This window comes from Aulostomus chinensis, chromosome 10, assembly GCF_037954235.1.
Source record: "Aulostomus chinensis isolate RoL2024-O1b breed Wild chromosome 10, RoL_Achi_v1.0, whole genome shotgun sequence".
Taxonomy (NCBI): Eukaryota; Metazoa; Chordata; class Actinopteri; order Syngnathiformes; family Aulostomidae; genus Aulostomus; species Aulostomus chinensis.
The window spans coordinates 14,687,331-14,704,658 of NC_141329.1; the positions used below are offsets into that span (position 1 = coordinate 14,687,331).

The 17,328-nt window shown below is 38.8% G+C and overlaps 1 protein-coding gene and 2 long non-coding RNA genes across 8 annotated transcripts in view; 2 read left to right on the top strand and 1 right to left on the bottom strand.

Annotated features, from left to right (window-relative positions):
* LOC147254489 (kinase suppressor of Ras 1-like) overlaps positions 1–17,328 on the top strand; it is a 116,582-nt gene that overhangs the window by 43,022 nt on the left and 56,232 nt on the right. For all 6 annotated transcript variants that reach the window (XM_086216136.1, XM_086216138.1, XM_086216135.1 and 3 more), the window contains 4 exons: positions 1,920–2,003; positions 2,112–2,173; positions 2,259–2,371; positions 3,323–3,470. In XM_086216136.1, the coding sequence (XP_086072262.1) occupies positions 1,920–2,003; positions 2,112–2,173; positions 2,259–2,371; positions 3,323–3,470 (407 nt within the window). The remainder of the gene's footprint in view (positions 1–1,919; positions 2,004–2,111; positions 2,174–2,258; positions 2,372–3,322; positions 3,471–17,328) is intronic.
* LOC147254490 (uncharacterized) lies at positions 9,504–12,772 on the bottom strand. The gene is made up of 4 exons (XR_015118167.1): positions 12,472–12,772; positions 11,610–11,723; positions 10,816–10,952; positions 9,504–10,320 (listed from the first exon to the last, which is right to left on the bottom strand). It is a non-coding gene; the product is annotated as an uncharacterized LOC147254490 (long non-coding RNA).
* On the top strand, positions 12,901–16,020 carry LOC147254491 (uncharacterized). Its single transcript, XR_015118166.1, has 6 exons — positions 12,901–12,994; positions 13,784–13,852; positions 13,988–14,053; positions 14,308–14,427; positions 14,544–14,744; positions 15,289–16,020. It is a non-coding gene; the product is annotated as an uncharacterized LOC147254491 (long non-coding RNA).

The following is a 17,328-nucleotide window of genomic DNA, read 5'->3' on the forward strand; positions in this document are numbered from 1 at the left end:
CCAGGACAACTACAGTCTGAGTGAAACATTTTTGTGGAGTGGTGCATGCAGAACAGCCTGGATCTCAACTCCTCTAAAACGAAGGAAGTGGTTGTCGACTTCCGCAGTAAGCCCACCATCATTCCCCCTCTCTCAGTCAACAACCAACTAATAGAGAGAGTTGAGTCATAAAAATACCTCGGGACATTAACTGATCACAGACTCACCTTCCAATCAAACACTGAAACAATATTCTCCAAATGTCAGCAGCGTCTCTTCTTCTTGAGGAAGCTTCGCAGACTCCAGGTTCACCAGTCAGTTCTCACAGCTTTTTACAAATGCTTCATTGAATCCATAATCACCTTCAACATATCAGCCTGGTTTGGTTCACTATCCAACATCCATCGCAACTTACTAAACAAAATAACACTGAGCAGTAAGATAATTGGACTGGAGCAGGAATCACTCACCAACATCTACAACAGAAGGGTTAAACTTAAAGGTACACACATAGCTTCAGATATCACTCACACACTGCACAGCCACTACAGTCTGCTACCTTCAGGACAGAGATACAGGTCACTTGCATTCAGGCCGAAGAGAGCCAAGTCAAGCTTTATACCCTTATCCATCCGGCTTATGAATGCCTGACGTGTGTTTATGGGTTTGTACGTACATGAAGTACATGGCTCATGGATGTCTGTTTTTTTTATGTATGTACAGTACATGGTTGTTTACAACACACTTTTTTTTTAACTTGACCATGGATGCTTTCATTTATTTATTTATTTATCACCTATTTTTAACAATTGTTTTTACCATTTCCTATTCATCATGTATTTAGTGTGCTGGCAAGCTTTCTTTTCTTTTGACTATAAATTGATGGTTAACTGTTGGTCTGTCTTGAATGCATACTGTGTTGCTGGGCATGTGAACTATATACGCACTGATGCTCTGCACAAACAAAGTTCCTAATGGATAAATAATGTCCTTTGAATTTAATTTAATTGAAACATATATGGTAACTTAACTTGATCTTGATTTTCAACATATAAATTGAATATTTTTTTAAATGTCATGAAAAAGTATTATTGTGTGCAATGATGCTCTAGGGTTGGAATTCTGAATTAAAGATAAAGGATTAAGTGCTCATTTTGAAAAGAGGAGAGCTTCTACAACAGGGGTTGGTTGTAGTGTCCCTGGGGCTTTTCTGCTGGCTGCCACTATCAGAGTGAGTGGGGCAGCAGTCTGGACTATAGGAATTGAGAGGCCAGGCAAGTCTCTTCACTGCCAGCTCAAACAAGGCTTCACTGGAAGCCTCTGACCTGTTGAATGAATGGAACTGGCTCATCAACCTCTGAGCAGGGGGTAACATCAGGATCAAACACCACAGAGGCACTGAAGTTTCCTCTCAGTATGTCTTGGCTGACTACAGCAGAAATTATTAATTTAAATAATCAATTTCTCATTGCAACCGAAGGGTTGCTGGTTAGATCCTCACTTCCCCCAATGACCATCCTGAAGTACCCTTGAGCAAGATACTAAGCCCCTAAACGCTCCTGATGGCCCTGAGATGGACTTGTGACCTGTCCGTCAGCTGGGATAGCACCCCCCCATGACCCTTAAAGGATAAGCGATATAGAAAATGGATGGATGGATGGATTTCTCATTGACATAGAAGCAGCCCTCCTCACATGAAAGTTTCTGTCTTTGTCTATTGTATATCAACAAATCAAGTTAAGTATACTGTCATTTTATCATTCATCTCTGTAAGAGGCAGCATGAGATCTCTCCTAAGGTGCAAATAAACTAATGTACACAAGAATCACACAAACATTTATGTAACACTGCCCCTGAATCTTATATGCCTAAGCAATGCTGTGCACAGAAATCAACCATAGTAGATGGAAGGGATTTGCATGATATTTTTGTTCTTATAGGTTTTCAACCAAATCCTGGCTCTCCCGGGTGTGCCAAGTATGTTGCAAGAGCATGATGTTTGGTGTCAAGTGTAAACACTGCAAGTAAGAGTATGAATATAACTCACCTCATCAGATTTGATTGAATATTGCTATTACCTAATAAATCATGGCCATTCGTTTCCTCATATATTCATATCCTCCTCTTTACAGATTAAAGTGCCACAACAAATGTACCAAAGATGCCCCCTCATGTCGCATACAATTTCTGACATGTAAGAGATACTAATTTAATGTTTGTATCCTATCTGCTTGGTCATTAAAAAGGTCTAATGGATTCTGTTTCTATCTGCCTTGCAGTGCCAAGGATGCGTAGGGCAGAATCAGTGCCTTCAGATATCAATAATCGTATTGATCACACGGCAGAGATCCCACTGCAATTTTGCACTTTGCCAAAGGCGATAACCAAAAGGGTTGGTACTTTTTTTGTGTTTTCATTCTGATCTGTCCTGTGTTCTTTTTTAACCTTTCTTTTTTAATTGAAATCCACATTCAAATATCCCTCTACATACCTAGGGTTTCATATGTGTAATATAGAGCATTTGAGAGTTCTGAAAAATCAGTCAGTAAACAGTCAGGATATTAGGCTTGAATTACACATGCTCAGATGTCATTACATATTACAGTTATGTGACTGATTCTCACTCCCCCTAATAATGGTGGTTTTTGCCATCTTTGGCTGCACAACCACTGTTGAAGGAATAATTTGTTTACTTTCCAGTTGTAGTCAATGAGAAAAGAGCATTAGCTTACATTGCAAACAGGGCTTCTACTGCATCCTGCCCTTACTGAACCCAAACATTACTCATGGTATTTGAGAAAAAAATGCTGCTTAAACATTCAGGGCTGGACTATTTGAATTCTGTTTTGCACAAAATATGAGTGTGAATGTTCCCATTATAAGGGATTGTTTGATGTAGGCAGCCTGAGACAGATGTCAATCAAAACATGATCTGCCATGCCTCTACAGTAATGAGAAATGGTCAGAAAAGCAAAATTAGCTGTTTTTGGAAAATGGTTTTCCATCAGTTATTAAATTATATTTTCACCTCAATGTCTGTAGTTGATTAAATCAGATGTTATGCTGAAGAACTTTTTAACTAATCATGCAACCAGCTTAAGACAGGTGTCTCTGTTTGACCTACAGAGGCTAACAGGACCACCACTAAGCAGGTTCCTCATCTCTGTGTGAACCCTGTGTTCAGGCCATATTCTCTAGGAAATTAAAAGAAACGAAAATTGAAACCCTAACATGCTAAGCTGTTATTTGTAGTCAGTGTGTGTGTGTGTGTGTGTGTGTGTGTGTGTGTGTGTGTGTGTGCGCACACATTCATTTGTTGGCGCCTCCTGCCACTTTTATCCAGCCTGACTCCAGCAGTAACCCCTCATCAGCCAGCTCGTCCACATCTTCTTCTCCAGCACACTGCCAGCAGAGCACCCCCCCGAGTATAAACACCCCCCCTCCCATCCCATCACCACAGGGATCCTGGGACAACTGCTTCCAATTCCCAGGTAAGCACGCAGTTCACAGCTCACATGCACACAAGTATTACACACTTGTACAGCGAGACAAAAACCAAAGACATTTTGCACATTAGCTGACATTTATTTTTTCCTGTTTTGCTCTTATTTCTCTATTATTGTAACAAATGACACATCTGAACCCAGAAAACTGGGTGTGTTTTCTCCACCATGCTCTCAAAATGAAAAGGATCAGAGATCAAACAGATCTGAAATTAACTGTAATTTTATGCCCGTTCCCATAAACCTGAATGGATAAACTCCAAATGATCATAAAATACATTTCAAATTAAAAAAATTTACACTTACCTTGATATTTCAAGATTAAATAACAAAAAGTTTGATTATTATTTTTAAAATTTTATTTAAATTGCATTTGCTGAAAATACTGCTTTAAGTATTTTACACATTGTTGTGCAGTGCAAGAGTGAAATTTTGTTATTAGTTATAATTAATAATAATAATAATCTTTGATGCTTATTAATTGTTCTAAAAAAAATTATTAATCAAAATTAATAATAAAACGGGGCACCACCAAAAAATCCAGACCAATAACCAAATCACAATATACTGTACATGTAAAAACACAAGGACAACTTTTCTTTAAAATACAACAAGATTTATTAACATCAGTAAAGTCAATCTTCAATTGATATCAATTCTCTCTGACAAATCCTATTATAGGCTACAACTACCAACAGAATATCTGTGTGTGTGTGTGTGTGTGTGTGTGTGTGTGTGTGTGTGTGTGTGTTCGCTCCTGAGGGGAGGCAGAGCAAGATGGCAAGATGGCACATCACCTAGGGCAAAACCTAACCCAAAATGTTCAAAGAGCCAAATTGGAGCAAAAAAACAAAAACCAAATCTTTCTGGAGCCGCAAAAAATTCAAAGCCATAAGCCTTATAATGAAGGCAAAACAGGCTGTAAGTGTATATCAGCTATATTAGCCTACTATTAAGGTTAGAAATAAATAATGAGCATTCATGATTAAATAAGCTCCATCTGTAGCCACTGAAATAAGGTGGTTGGTGTTTATTCCTTTTTCATTTAAACACTTCAGCACAGCCTCACAGATATCCTCCCCCCGTGTCTGTCCTTTCAGTGGTATTAATTCTACCATTTCTTCTTGCGGCCCATCAGAGTTCACGTACCTGCACAGCAGCGCTGTCTGTTCGATGTCCATTACATCACAAGATTCATCACGGGCAATTGAGTATGCTGCAGCTGAATTTATGTCCTTGATTTGCCGTTCAGTGATGTCGCCTGCCATTTTAATGGCTCTTTCTTTCACCGTCTTTGAGTCATGTCTTTTATCTTCTGCATTATCTCGGTTTTGTTTTTGTAGTCTGAAAATAGGTGCTCTGATGTTTTGATGAATGAATCCTTCATGTAATCATCTGTGAACGGCTTTTCACGCTTTATTATCTCTTGGGTCGCAACACAACTTGCAGCAGTAGTGGAGTTTGGAGATGCAATCCACTTCTTCTTAAATCTATCTTTGCGCTCCTCTAATTTCTCCAGAAGAACTGCAATGGCACTTTTTCTCTCACTCCCAACTGGGTAGTTGGCCGCAAATTTAGGATGCTTTCCCTGGAAATGTCTCTCCAAATTACTCTTTTTGTAATTTGACAACTTCTCATTACAAAGCAAACATGCCGGCAATCCTTCTGCGTTGGCGATGAAAGCAAATAATTCGGTCCATTCTTCCTTGAATCCTCTGTTCTCATCAGCTATCTTTCCTTTTCCCTTTATCCATGGTCCATGACACGCTGGTTTGTTTACAACAGCCACCTGCCTGCCACTGCGCCGTGCTGAAACATGCGTCGCAGGATATGACGCATATCTTGGTTGACAGATCAAATTTAATATTTAATATTTTTTATGCACATTTTTACATTGGAAAACATTAAGAATTTTTGTCCCCATACAGAAACCCTATTATATATATATATATATATATATATATATATATATATATATTACCCCCATGTTTTTTTTTCCATTTTCATACATTTTTGAAGAGGCACCAAGGAGCCACAATGGGGGCGCTAAAGAGCCGCATGCAGCTCTGGAGACGCGTGTTGCCGACCCCTGACCTAGGGTCAGCTGAAAGGAGGACTGCAGAGTGTAATAGCGGCTCAGCAGTAACACATGACTGGAAGAAAGGTGAACAACTGAGTGGGAGATTTAAACTATATGATGTGTGTACGTGTGTGTGAGATTGCGTGTGAATCCGTGCTTTGGAGGAAGGAAGAGGTAGAGATATTCAGCAGCAGTTCTCTGCTGATCGTGGTTGAGGAGCATCGTTTCTCTCTGTTACACAGAAACTCACTTGGCTCAGCTGATGAGCGGCATGAGTCTGGACATTTAACTAACACAGCAAGTACTGATCTTGTCCGTGAGTGCAAAGCAGCACAAGTTTGAGCCGCCGTTGATGGATCAAATCACAGTTTACTTGAGTGTGATGACATAAGCAAACAGGTGTAACAACAACACAAACAATAGACAAGCAGTTTTGTTAAAATAAACAACAGACTGTATTGTTAACAGCAGTGGATGTGTATAACAACAAAGCAAACAGTTCAAAACACTCTAATAATTAAAATCTGCCCAGAGCTACAAGCCTCTTACTCTTGTGCAGGGGAAGCAATGAGTTTGGTCCATCCTCAGTGCCCTTTGTGCAGTGAGGTGGGTTCCGTGAGCGGCTCTCAGTGGCTACCATGTCTTCCCGGTGGGATTGCTAATCTCTGGCGAGGCATCCAATTTTGGCTCACAATGGGGAATTAGGGATCGGCTGTAAAGAAGCAAGGTCCTGGTTATCCTCCTTCTTCTGGGTAGGGCTTTGTTGGCTTCCACGTTTCACATTTGGGTGAGAGGGTCACTCCATGGTCTCGGGCCAGGCTGTACTGTGTGTCTTTAACGCGCAGGCTCTTCTATCAACGATGGGTTTGCTGTCCGAAACAAGGGTCCACATCAGAAGAGGGTGAGCTTCTGGGGTCCTGGTGTTGATATAGCCTTGGTAGGTGACGTCACAGTTTCAGACAAACTTTGTGATAAGCGGCATGTTTGGGGTGTTGCTCAGCTAGTTCTTTTGTCTTCAATCAGATACTGATGAACATGATTAATATTACCTTATATTTTTATTATTATTTAATATAAAGTGATAATAATGTGGCTGACACTGATAATGCTACACTTTGGCCACTTTGAGCGAAAGAAATAATTTTAAGACTAATGTAGGTCACCAAGGTATTGTCACCAAAGCCCTAATATGGGCTTGAGAATAGCATTATTTTTCTGAGAAAGAAGTATTCATGTTTACATGATTTTATTGGGTAAAGAGTGGTGAAATTGTATTTTCAGAGGATGTAAGTTTTAAAGAGAAATTGAGGAGTTTGCCAGATTATGCATCAAATTACCAGCAGCCTTTCGAAAATGCACATGCTTGATAATGCAATCAGTGTCAATGTGATCAGAGAAGGATGCACAGTCACTTTGGAGGTCTGTCACAGTAAAGTAAACAGGAAAAATCCATCCATCCATCTGTTTTCTGCTGCTTATCCTTTTAAGGGTAGCAGGGGGGCTGGAGCCTATCCCAGCTTTGGGTGAGAGGCAGGGTACACCATGGACGGATCACCAGTCCATCGCAGGGCCAACACATATAGACAGACAACCATTCGCTCTTACAGCCACACCTACAATCAATTTAGAGTATTCAATTAGCCTAGTCCCCTCTTGCATGTCTTTGGACCGTGGGAGGAACAGTTGGAGTGTGGAGTATTACTCTCTACTTCACTATTTCGCTTTGCACTTTGGGTCCTTCTATAAAAACGAGCGGACCGAAGAATATAAAAGTAGACAGTGAGTGCTGAGTGTGTTATAAAGAGTGGACAATGAAATATTTTTTCACTGAAGTCCAGTCAAGGGATGTATGCCTGATGTGCCAAGAAACTGTAGTGGTTTTTCAAAAAATACAATATTCGTTGTCACTAACCCTAACCCTATACCTAAACCTAAACCCTAAACCTAAATCTTAACCCTGACCCAAGACGCATGCTAACTATGCTAGAACAGTTAACACAAGAATGGGCGGCTACGGCTCAGAAGTTGATGGCTAGTTTACAGACTCCACAAAAATGTTTTCACAGACAAACTATAAACTATAAATTGATGTTTGCCATTGATGTATCGGCTGAAATGACCCCAAGTCAACAGAAGTGGAACACAAATAATCCTCCACTTGGCCAAAAATAGAACATTAGACAGGATTGCAGTTATAAACACAATATAACTGTGTCCATAACTGAAAATAAATGCCCAGTGTTCAAACACATTTTTGCTTAATAATGGCATTGTAGTTGTTTTTAGTATATTTTTCTTATCATTTTCTGAGTCACTGTTGCTTTTACTACCTACAGGTGTTGCAGTTTCCACATTCCTTGCCAGTCCCTGGCAGCAGCACCTATATGTAGCATGAAATTGCCTTTTTGCATTAGAACTATTTCCCCAGCAGCCTTCAATTGCAGCAATGCACAAGATTGTCTTGCTCACAGGTTAGGTACTGTATGCCTTCTGGGCGGTTCTTACCCACAACCCTGGTAGATCTCTTGTGTGTTGCACCGAAGTAGCATCACAATATCAGAGTCATTGGCTTGGATTAAAATTCTATCCATGCCTTCATTCTAGACTCTGTAAAAGGTATCAAGTATTATCCTAGTATCAGCCTCCTGCTATGTGGATTCTAGAACAGGACCCTTCTGTAAGAATCCAACTCTTTTTTTTTTTTAAAAATCCATCACCAATAATACTCCAGTTGCTAGTTCTCCCACGATTTCTCACAGTGGAAGCCAACAGGGTTTGCTTTGTTGGCTGACACCATGAAAAAATCTCCTGTAAATCAGAAACTGAGAACTGCTCAATTGTGAACTATGCTAGGCTCACACTCACGTCTCTGAGTCAATACAGTCTCACTTTGTGTCTAGCAAGGGAAGTCTCCTCCGTTTATGCCAGTGGATGATCCAAAGCAGGGTCAAAGTAGTCTTTGGGTTCAGGAATCAGCTTGCAGTGGCTGGCGTGAATCCGTGTCGCTCCTTCAGCCACCTTCACTGCCGTGTGGGTCAATAGGAGAACCTGATAGGGGCCCTGCCACCTTTGTTGTTTCCAGTGTTTTCTCGTGTGATCCTTCACAATGATCCAGTTCCCAGGTTTAATGTCATGGAGAGTTATGTCAGCAGGATGTGGTTGGATGGCTTTCACCTGAGCAGAAACTTGAGAGAGTATAGGATAACTCTACGGTATTTGATCATCACACAGTGCTGTAGAAGGAAGAGGTTTAGGTAGGGTGTCTGACCCCAGAGCTGGGGGTCTACTAAATGAAATCTCACTATCACTTTATTTTAAGGTACACCTACTCACCATTAATTATTTGCTTATTAACATGCACACTAGTAACATATTGGCTCTTAATTAGTCATTATTAAGTACTTATTAATGCCTTGTTCTGCATGGCCTTATTATACAACCAGTAAGCCATTAAGAGTCTTCCCTCAATAACCTCAGAATTATTGCTTATTAGTACTGAGTAAGGAAGTTGTTGTGTATGAATTATGATCTCAATATGCTTTGTTTAGTACGAACTTAATAAGGTGGTAGTACCCCAAGAATAGTTATTCTCCCTTAATACCACTTAATGAATATGGTCTGTTCTTACATAACAAAATACAAAACTACAAATATTAATAGTGTCCAAATAACTCTAAATTAAGTATTTGTTACTTAAAATATGTTCTCCATACTAAAGTGACATCTTGAGCATTACTAATTCACTAATAGTTAAACACTTATTAACCAAAACATGTTCCCTAATCTAAAGTTGCCTCCTTTTCACAACTAGTTAATATGTTATAGCACATAACTACTGCAATAAACAAGTGATGGGTTACACCTTTGAAAAACTGATCTATCTATAGGTTCCCTCTCATTCAGTGGGAGAATAACAAAGACAGCACAAGTACAAATACCTCATTTATTAAACCACTTGTTCAGGTTTTCCCAAGGCTGACAACAAATACTGCTCGAACAGGTAATGTGGTCTTCCTGAAATTCCAAACGCTGACAACTGTATGCAAATATGTCATACAGGTACTCTATAGTTGAAAAACACTGCACAATATAAAGTACAAAAATACAACAAAATGAAATCTAAAAAATATAAAACCTGCACAGCTCAACATGACTTGTCAAAGGTTAGAACAAATGTACTGAACTGGCCTTCATGTCCATGATAATAGCCTTTTCTCAGAGGTAACAGTACATTTAGAGTGTCAAAACTTTTGAGTGGTAGTATAAACATCAACTTGATATCTTTATCTACATTTCAGACAGGTTTCATACTGGATATTTTTTCCTAATGTCATGCAAAAGCATTCCAAGTGTTCCGTTACTGTGATGGTTTCCACGCCAATAAGTCCACTCAATTACATCCAAGTGATCCCTCAACAGTTTTTGTGTGCGGTTCCCTCTTTGTTTCCAGATAGCTGACTTGCAAATACCCCAAAATCTCTCCAGGTTTTGTGTATGTGCACCTGTAACAGGGTCAACAAAAAAATCTTGATGGTTGACAGTCAGGTGATTGTAGCCTTCATCCTGAAGACAGCGGCAAGACCTCCACCCATCTGAAATGATGGAGCTTCCACGACGAACGTGCTTCTTTATTAGAGGCAAGAGATGCCTGGCTGAACGGTGACGCACAATCTTAAGAATGGGTCTCCTCCTGTCATCCTTAATCCCTAGCATTCCGAACACCCAGGAACTCCTGTTGCTTGCCCGTCCTCTGTTGTACTGAAATTCACGAGAGCAAATACTTTAAAAGACGAAGACAATGATTCTGCAATAATGGTTGGGAAATGGGAGAGAATTAATCATAAGTTAAAAATTCAAAAGTTCTCTTTAGCTTTGGAGTAGTGGTGCATGTTTACAAATATTGAACTGTTCTGGGGTGTAGGAATAATGTAGTTTCTTAAAACCGACATTCCCCTCGATTGCATCAATGAACTTCAATGTATCTTATTCCATAATGCAGTAGTTTGAGATACAGAAGATACACCTCCAAGCACCTCAGGCAAAAACAGGTATTAAATGTATGTATATTGTCTCTACTGACAGTAGCTGAGTTTAGCACAGACTTAACCAACATCAAATACACGTTATTAAACACAAAATCACGTATTTGGCATCAAAGTAATACTCATAAGTGTAACTTTCACTTTCTTTTATGGCCAAATTTGTTTTCATCTATCATAACAATCTTTGCTCTTTGTCCAACAGTCTGCTTGCCTCTTCTTCTCATTCTTTTCATTCCTGATTTGCAAACTCTCCGCAGCTTGTCTGCAAGCTTACTCAGAGTTGCAGAACTCCGAGTAATTCCTTCCTGCAGCATGTCCACTTGCCTCAGTCGAAGGCCTTGGGCAAATCTGTAATAGATCAACCAGATAAATACTTCAATGACAATTTAGAAGTGGGTGGTTAAAACCAATTTCTTAAGTTGTCATTAGTCTTTCTATAACCATAATTATAACCATAATTTCTCATTTGCAGTCCCAGACACAGCAAATACTCATAGTCTGAATATAAGAGTGTATTTAACCTGAAACAACAAATCTCAAAAGCAAAGTGGGATGAAGAACATTCCCTATATAAGAGGAGGAATGGAATAAAACCCCAAAACAAATGACATCTGCTGTATCTTTGAAGAGTTTTAAGAAAAAAACAAAAAATGGATACTGAGTAAATTAGCACAGTGAGGTGTCTGTTTAAAAAAGTTAAGTTCTTTTGAGACAATTTTCAGGAACCACCTAAAACCTAAACATCCACAAGACTTTTGTACTACATTGGACTTTTTGCAACCCAGCACTTATACAATTACACATACTTAATAAATAAATAAATAAATTTGACTGATATTCAGAATTCTTCCCATATACTGTATAAACTCATGTCTCGTAAGCATTGGCTCTTATAGGACCCATCCCAACCAACAGTGTAGTGAGAACATTGAAAGAAAACATTATGGTCTGAGTTAGAGTTTGTCATTGATGGCTTTTGTTATTATACAATGTGAAACCATGCACCTGTAGATGTAATGCATCCACGTTTGCAGTCGAAGGTGCGATTTCTCAAATAGGGAGCCACTTTGGATGGACCTCGACACCGATTTCCCTTTGTGACAGGAATCTCGGCAAATCCTGATGATTAAATCCAAAGGTTAATTTATAAAAAATAAAAACCCATGATACTGTACTGATTTCACTCAATAAAAATGTAACATAAATGAAGATGAAGAGGGGGACATAGATATTTACGTATAGGTGTTGAAACAGCTAAGCTTGCGATTGTACAAGGTGCACTGTACTCTGTAGCCCTTATGATTCCCTCCCCCCATGCAATCTCAAATCACAACAGAACAGTCCCATTTCTAGGCCCACATGACAAGTAATATCTACAACTGTTACACCTTAAATCGGGTTAGACATTTGAGTAAATTTTGCTGTGTCTACTCTACTTATCACTGTGCCACAGCACGAAAAGGGTTCTCATCCCTGTGTATGTACAAGTTTAAAGTCAAGCTGATTGAATAATAATAATAAATAGGTGAACAATATGACCAGGAATGTGATCTAAAACTGTTTAAAAAAAGGCATTTTTCATTTCTGGTATTGTACATTTGTGGAAACATGAGCAGCCCTATCTCTAGCTACCAAATAGAAGCTTACTTAAAAATTTTAATTTGCAGCTGTGTGTGTGATTTGTATTGTGACTTTGTAATGACTTATGTGCACACTACTCATAGCTTCTGTATTAAAAACATTGTCGTAAAACATAGGATTTGGCACTGAATTCTAGCAGATCTTAGATGGCTGCATGCTGCACACTCCCCTATGCTTACACACAGAAAATTAATAAATACGGCACACGTCTAGTTGTTCTACTCACCATGCTGCCTCCTTTTTGTCGTAGGGCCGTTTCAACTTCATAACATGAGAGCAAGAGGGGCATTTCATTGATTTTCGAAGTAGGCCTTCTCTCATTAACCATCTGGTGAACTTGTAGTTTTCTTTGGGGCACTGTCTAAAATGTATTTGACTCAAAAATTCGTAACCCAACATCTTCTTCTCATAATTTCTTTTTTTTTATCTCATACCATGGCGATTTTTTTTTTTTTTTACTATTGATATATACGTACAGTCTATGGTTTCAACGTAGCAGTCCTGCTTCAAAAAAGGCGCAAAGTGACCCACTTTATAGAGTTATGACTGACATAAGAATCTACCAATCCGTAGCCGTGCTACTCCGATGTGTTGCTCTCATCCAATCATTGACTGTTCCTCCACTGTCATGTGACATCCTCATCCAATCGTCCAAACCACCACTCACGTTAAAGATCCGGAGAAGGTGGGTATTTGACGTTTCGTTCATAGCTTGGAAAGTGAAGAGGAAAATTCGTGCAACAAAAATGGTAAGTTAAGCGCTAGCCTGTTAATTGAAAGTGTCCCTGAGTTTTGTAAGCACATCATAACAGCTGTCCCCGGGCAGTTTACATAGTTAAAGAGTATTAAACCCTCCCGTTTATCTTCAGTGTCTAGGCTAATTAGCTAATGTAATGTTAAGCTAGCTGAGTGCAGGTGCGTAATGCTTCAGCGTAACTCCAGAGATGGGGACTCCAGTCACCGTGACTTGGACTCGAGTCGCTATTTTGATGACTTTTGACTTGACTGGACAAAAAAAAACGCCACAGCTGAATTTCTCACCGGCACGGCATCAGCTCAGTTTTTTATTTTCCCGGACTTTTTATGCATTTATTTTGAAAGGACCACTGGAGAGAGACTGAGAGGGGGATAGAATATGAAATATCAAATTATTATCTAAAACTATTTGGTATGAGTGCAGACTGAGAATGGTGTTGTCATGATAGATAGAGTAGATTTTCTCTTCTCTTCTCTTCTCTTCTGATATATTGTCTACACATTATTTAGATTAGATTCTGGGTGAAATTGCAATAATAATGTGACATGACTCGATCTATGCAGGACTTGACTTAGACTTGACTTGCCCAAAGAAAAATGACTTGGGACTTACTTAAGACTTGCACATGGTCCCATCTCTGGTATGAACCACATTTTATAATGAAAAAGAAATGATGCACTATGCAGTCATTGAACAAGAAGAGCTTTTGAATCTTGTGTAGATTCTTATTAAGTTACATTTTGCTGGTATAGTGACATTAACTTTTTAAATATTTTTACAGCCTAAGGCCAAGAAGAAAATGTCCCTAAAGATGACTCGATGACAGAGGAGACCAAAAATTATCTGGATGGTAAATTTTTCTTTGTTAACTTTAAAGGAACTGTATTACTTAAATAATTATCTTGTCCAAATGTGTTTAAATGTTTAAAGTCATCTATTCATATGTTATATTTATACATTTTGTTGTACCTATGCCATTCTGTAGGTCCTGAAGATAAAGGAGATAAAGGCTCTGCTCCAAGTTGCAGCAGCATAAGCAGCATTGGATCAGGTAATGATTTCTCATTTTCTAGCAGTGTATCTTTGTTGTCTAAACTGAGTTTCATTTTTTGCGTGATTTTTCCACCTGAGATTAAAGTTGTTGGCAGATTTTGTCAGTATAGATGTGTGTGCTTACAAATCAAATTAAGGCACACACCATATCTGGTCCACTACCTTTGTTGCATACATGCCATTCTCTCTCTGTCTCACTCATTTAATACTGTCAAGTCAATCTTTTTTGTATCCTGCTCTCTTGTTTTTAAGGATCAATTCCTAAAGTGGAGTTCCTAGAGGCCAGGATCCAATGACAAGAAAAAATAATAAAGGATCTTGAGGAAGAGCGCAATTTCTTGCATGAGCAAATCATGGAAAAGAAGAGATCATGTGAGTGATTTGGGGGCAACTTGTATCTGCAAAATATAATGTAATTGTAATGAACAGTGTGATATATTGTCATAACAATCTGATCTTTATCTCATCTATCCTCTATTTGATCAAAGTTCAACCTAAAGTATTTACCTTGGAGGACGACAACGAGGATGATGATGGCAACATGGATGAAGATGACGTCATTCCTCCATCTTCTCCAGACATCAGTGAGTCTTCAGAAAGTGATGTTGTCATCCAAAGACGGAAGAAACATCGGACACAGCCACCTGCATCTGCAAATGTGGCTGTGCCTGGAAAAGCTCATGTAAGAGGTAAGAGTGGCATAACTTGAACCACCTGTCCTGTTAGCACCAAGTGGTCATGAAAAATAAATATTAATAAAAGCGTTGGAAGAGCTGTTATAAATATGTCCTGAAGTAATTATGAGGCAAAATACAGAGCTTCAGTTGTAGATTCTGAATATACTAGGAATCTGATGATAAATAAAAATTAAATGTCTAAAGCCAAAATATGGTTTTCATCAAGAATAAAGCTCCATTTTATTTTGCAGCATTCACACTAATTATTATCCAACATCAAATGTATTGCTAGAAAGATTTGTCTCTCAGAATTAAACATAATTAAACTAATTATCTAACTAAACAGATCTTACAGAGTATCATTTTTATAAATGATTCCAAACCACATATTGTATGTGAAATCACATCAGGAGATGAGCAGATTCTTCAATTCCTAGAATATGCTTCATACTTTTATCAAAGGAGAAGTGACCAGTTTGAGCAATTTCAGCTGACCTTAAGCCGTGGTTTGTGCTCATTTCTCATCTTCTTTGTTTTTGTTTTATATATTTTTCAGTGAAAGGGCCAGCTGAGGTTATCAGCAGATATAAAAGGTCTTGAAAAGCTTAAGAAAAGTCCATTCCATGACCGAAGCCTTCAGAATCAATGGGGTGGACCGGGGAACCATCAAGTTGACTGCTCCAATTGCAGAGCTCAACATTGTGGATCCTGTAACCTTCAACACCCTGAAGTATGATCCTGCAACTGAGACCCTGCAGTCCTTTGCTAAGAGGTGTGCAACGCACATAACCTCTGAGAAGAAGAGCATTATAGAGGACATGAAGGCCGAAGGTCAACTCCTCCCCTTGTCGATGAAATATTAAGACTTAAGTGAGCTTCTTTGTTCAGTTAAAATTCTGTTCTATTGTATTAGAAAAGTGAAATATTTGTGCACAGGGGAATAAATCACCTGATGCGGTAATTATATATAATTGCACTTCCACAGCCTAAACTTGCTCTATAGAGCAAGTTTAGGCTGTGGAAGTGCAATGTTTGTACAGTTCAGTACATTTGTTCTAACCTTTGACAAGTCATGTTGAGCTGTGCAGGTTTTATATTTTTTAGATTTCATTTTGTTGTATTTTTGTACTTTATATTGTGCAGGGTTTTTCAACAATAGGGTACCTGTATGACATATTTGCATACAGTTGTCAGCGTTTGAAATTTCAGGAAGACCACATTACCTGTTCGAGCAGTATTTGTTGTCAGCCTTGGGAAAACCTGAACCAGTGGTTTAATAAATGAGGTATTTGTACTTGTGCTGTCTTTGTTATTCTACCACTGAATGAGAGGGAACCTATAGATGGATCCGTTTTTCAAAGGTGTAACCCATCACTTGTTTATTGCAGTAGTTATGTGCTATAATATATTAACTAGTTGTGAAAAGAAGGCAACTTTAGATTAGGGAACATGTTTTGGTTAATAAGTGTTAAACTATTAGTGAATTAGTAATGCTCAAGATGTCACTTTAGTATGGAGAACATATTTTAAGTAACAAATACTTAATTTAGAGTTATTTGGACACTTAATATTTGTAGTTTTGTATTTTGTTATGTAAGAACAGACCATATTCATTAAGTGGTATTAAGGGAGAATAACTATTCTTGGGGTACTACCACCTTATTAAGTTCATACTAAACAAAGCATATTGAGATCATAATTCATACACAACAACTTCCTTACTCAGTACTAATAAGCAATAATTCTGAGGTTATTGAGGGAAGATTCTAAATGGCTTACTGGTTGTATAATAAGGCCATGCAGAACAAGGCATTAATAAGTACTTAATAATGACTAATTAAGAGCCAATATGTTACTAGTGTGCATGTTAATAAGCAACTAATTAATGGTGAATAGGTGTAACAGAAATCTCAAATGGACTCAAGTGGTATGGTCAACTTTTATGCATATATGTTAACGTGTGGTAATCCTTTGTCCATGGGAGTCCTGTTTGCTCACTGCATTTTGCCAGTTTATTTTTGAGAGATTTCCCTTCCGGGAGTTTACCAGCTCTGTGGCCTGAGCAGAAAGGTCAGATGGTAGAGATCCTGAGGAGATAACAGAATGGTCATCACAAACAGTATATCTGGTACAGTTAACTCCATGATCAAAGTACCTGAATAAAGAACCTTATACATAGAACGTAAGATCAGGGTTAGATAGTGGTGTATCTCAAATCCGTACCAAATTTGTGTGTGTGTGTGTGTGTCTCTCTCTCTATCTCTTCGGCTCCCCCCATACCATTACAGGTTCCACCTGCTGTCATTCAAACAGGAGCGAAGTTTTAAGAGGAGGCAGGGGGAGGGAGAGAGAGGCAAAACCTCCTCCGCAGCGCAGCAGACGGCTGGGGAGTTCTCTCTCTGGATTTCTTTCTTTTTTGTTTTGGCACCAGCATGTTTAGCGTGTGGGTCTTTGTTGTTTTAGTTTGAGTGGGGATTGTTACTAGTCCTGTTTTTCGCTTTTGTGGTTCAGTAGGTGGGTTTTGGTTAGGTAGTTTATGGGGATTGGACTGAGGCGACAGTCTATTGCATGGCTGGCTCAGTCCTCTACCTCCTCT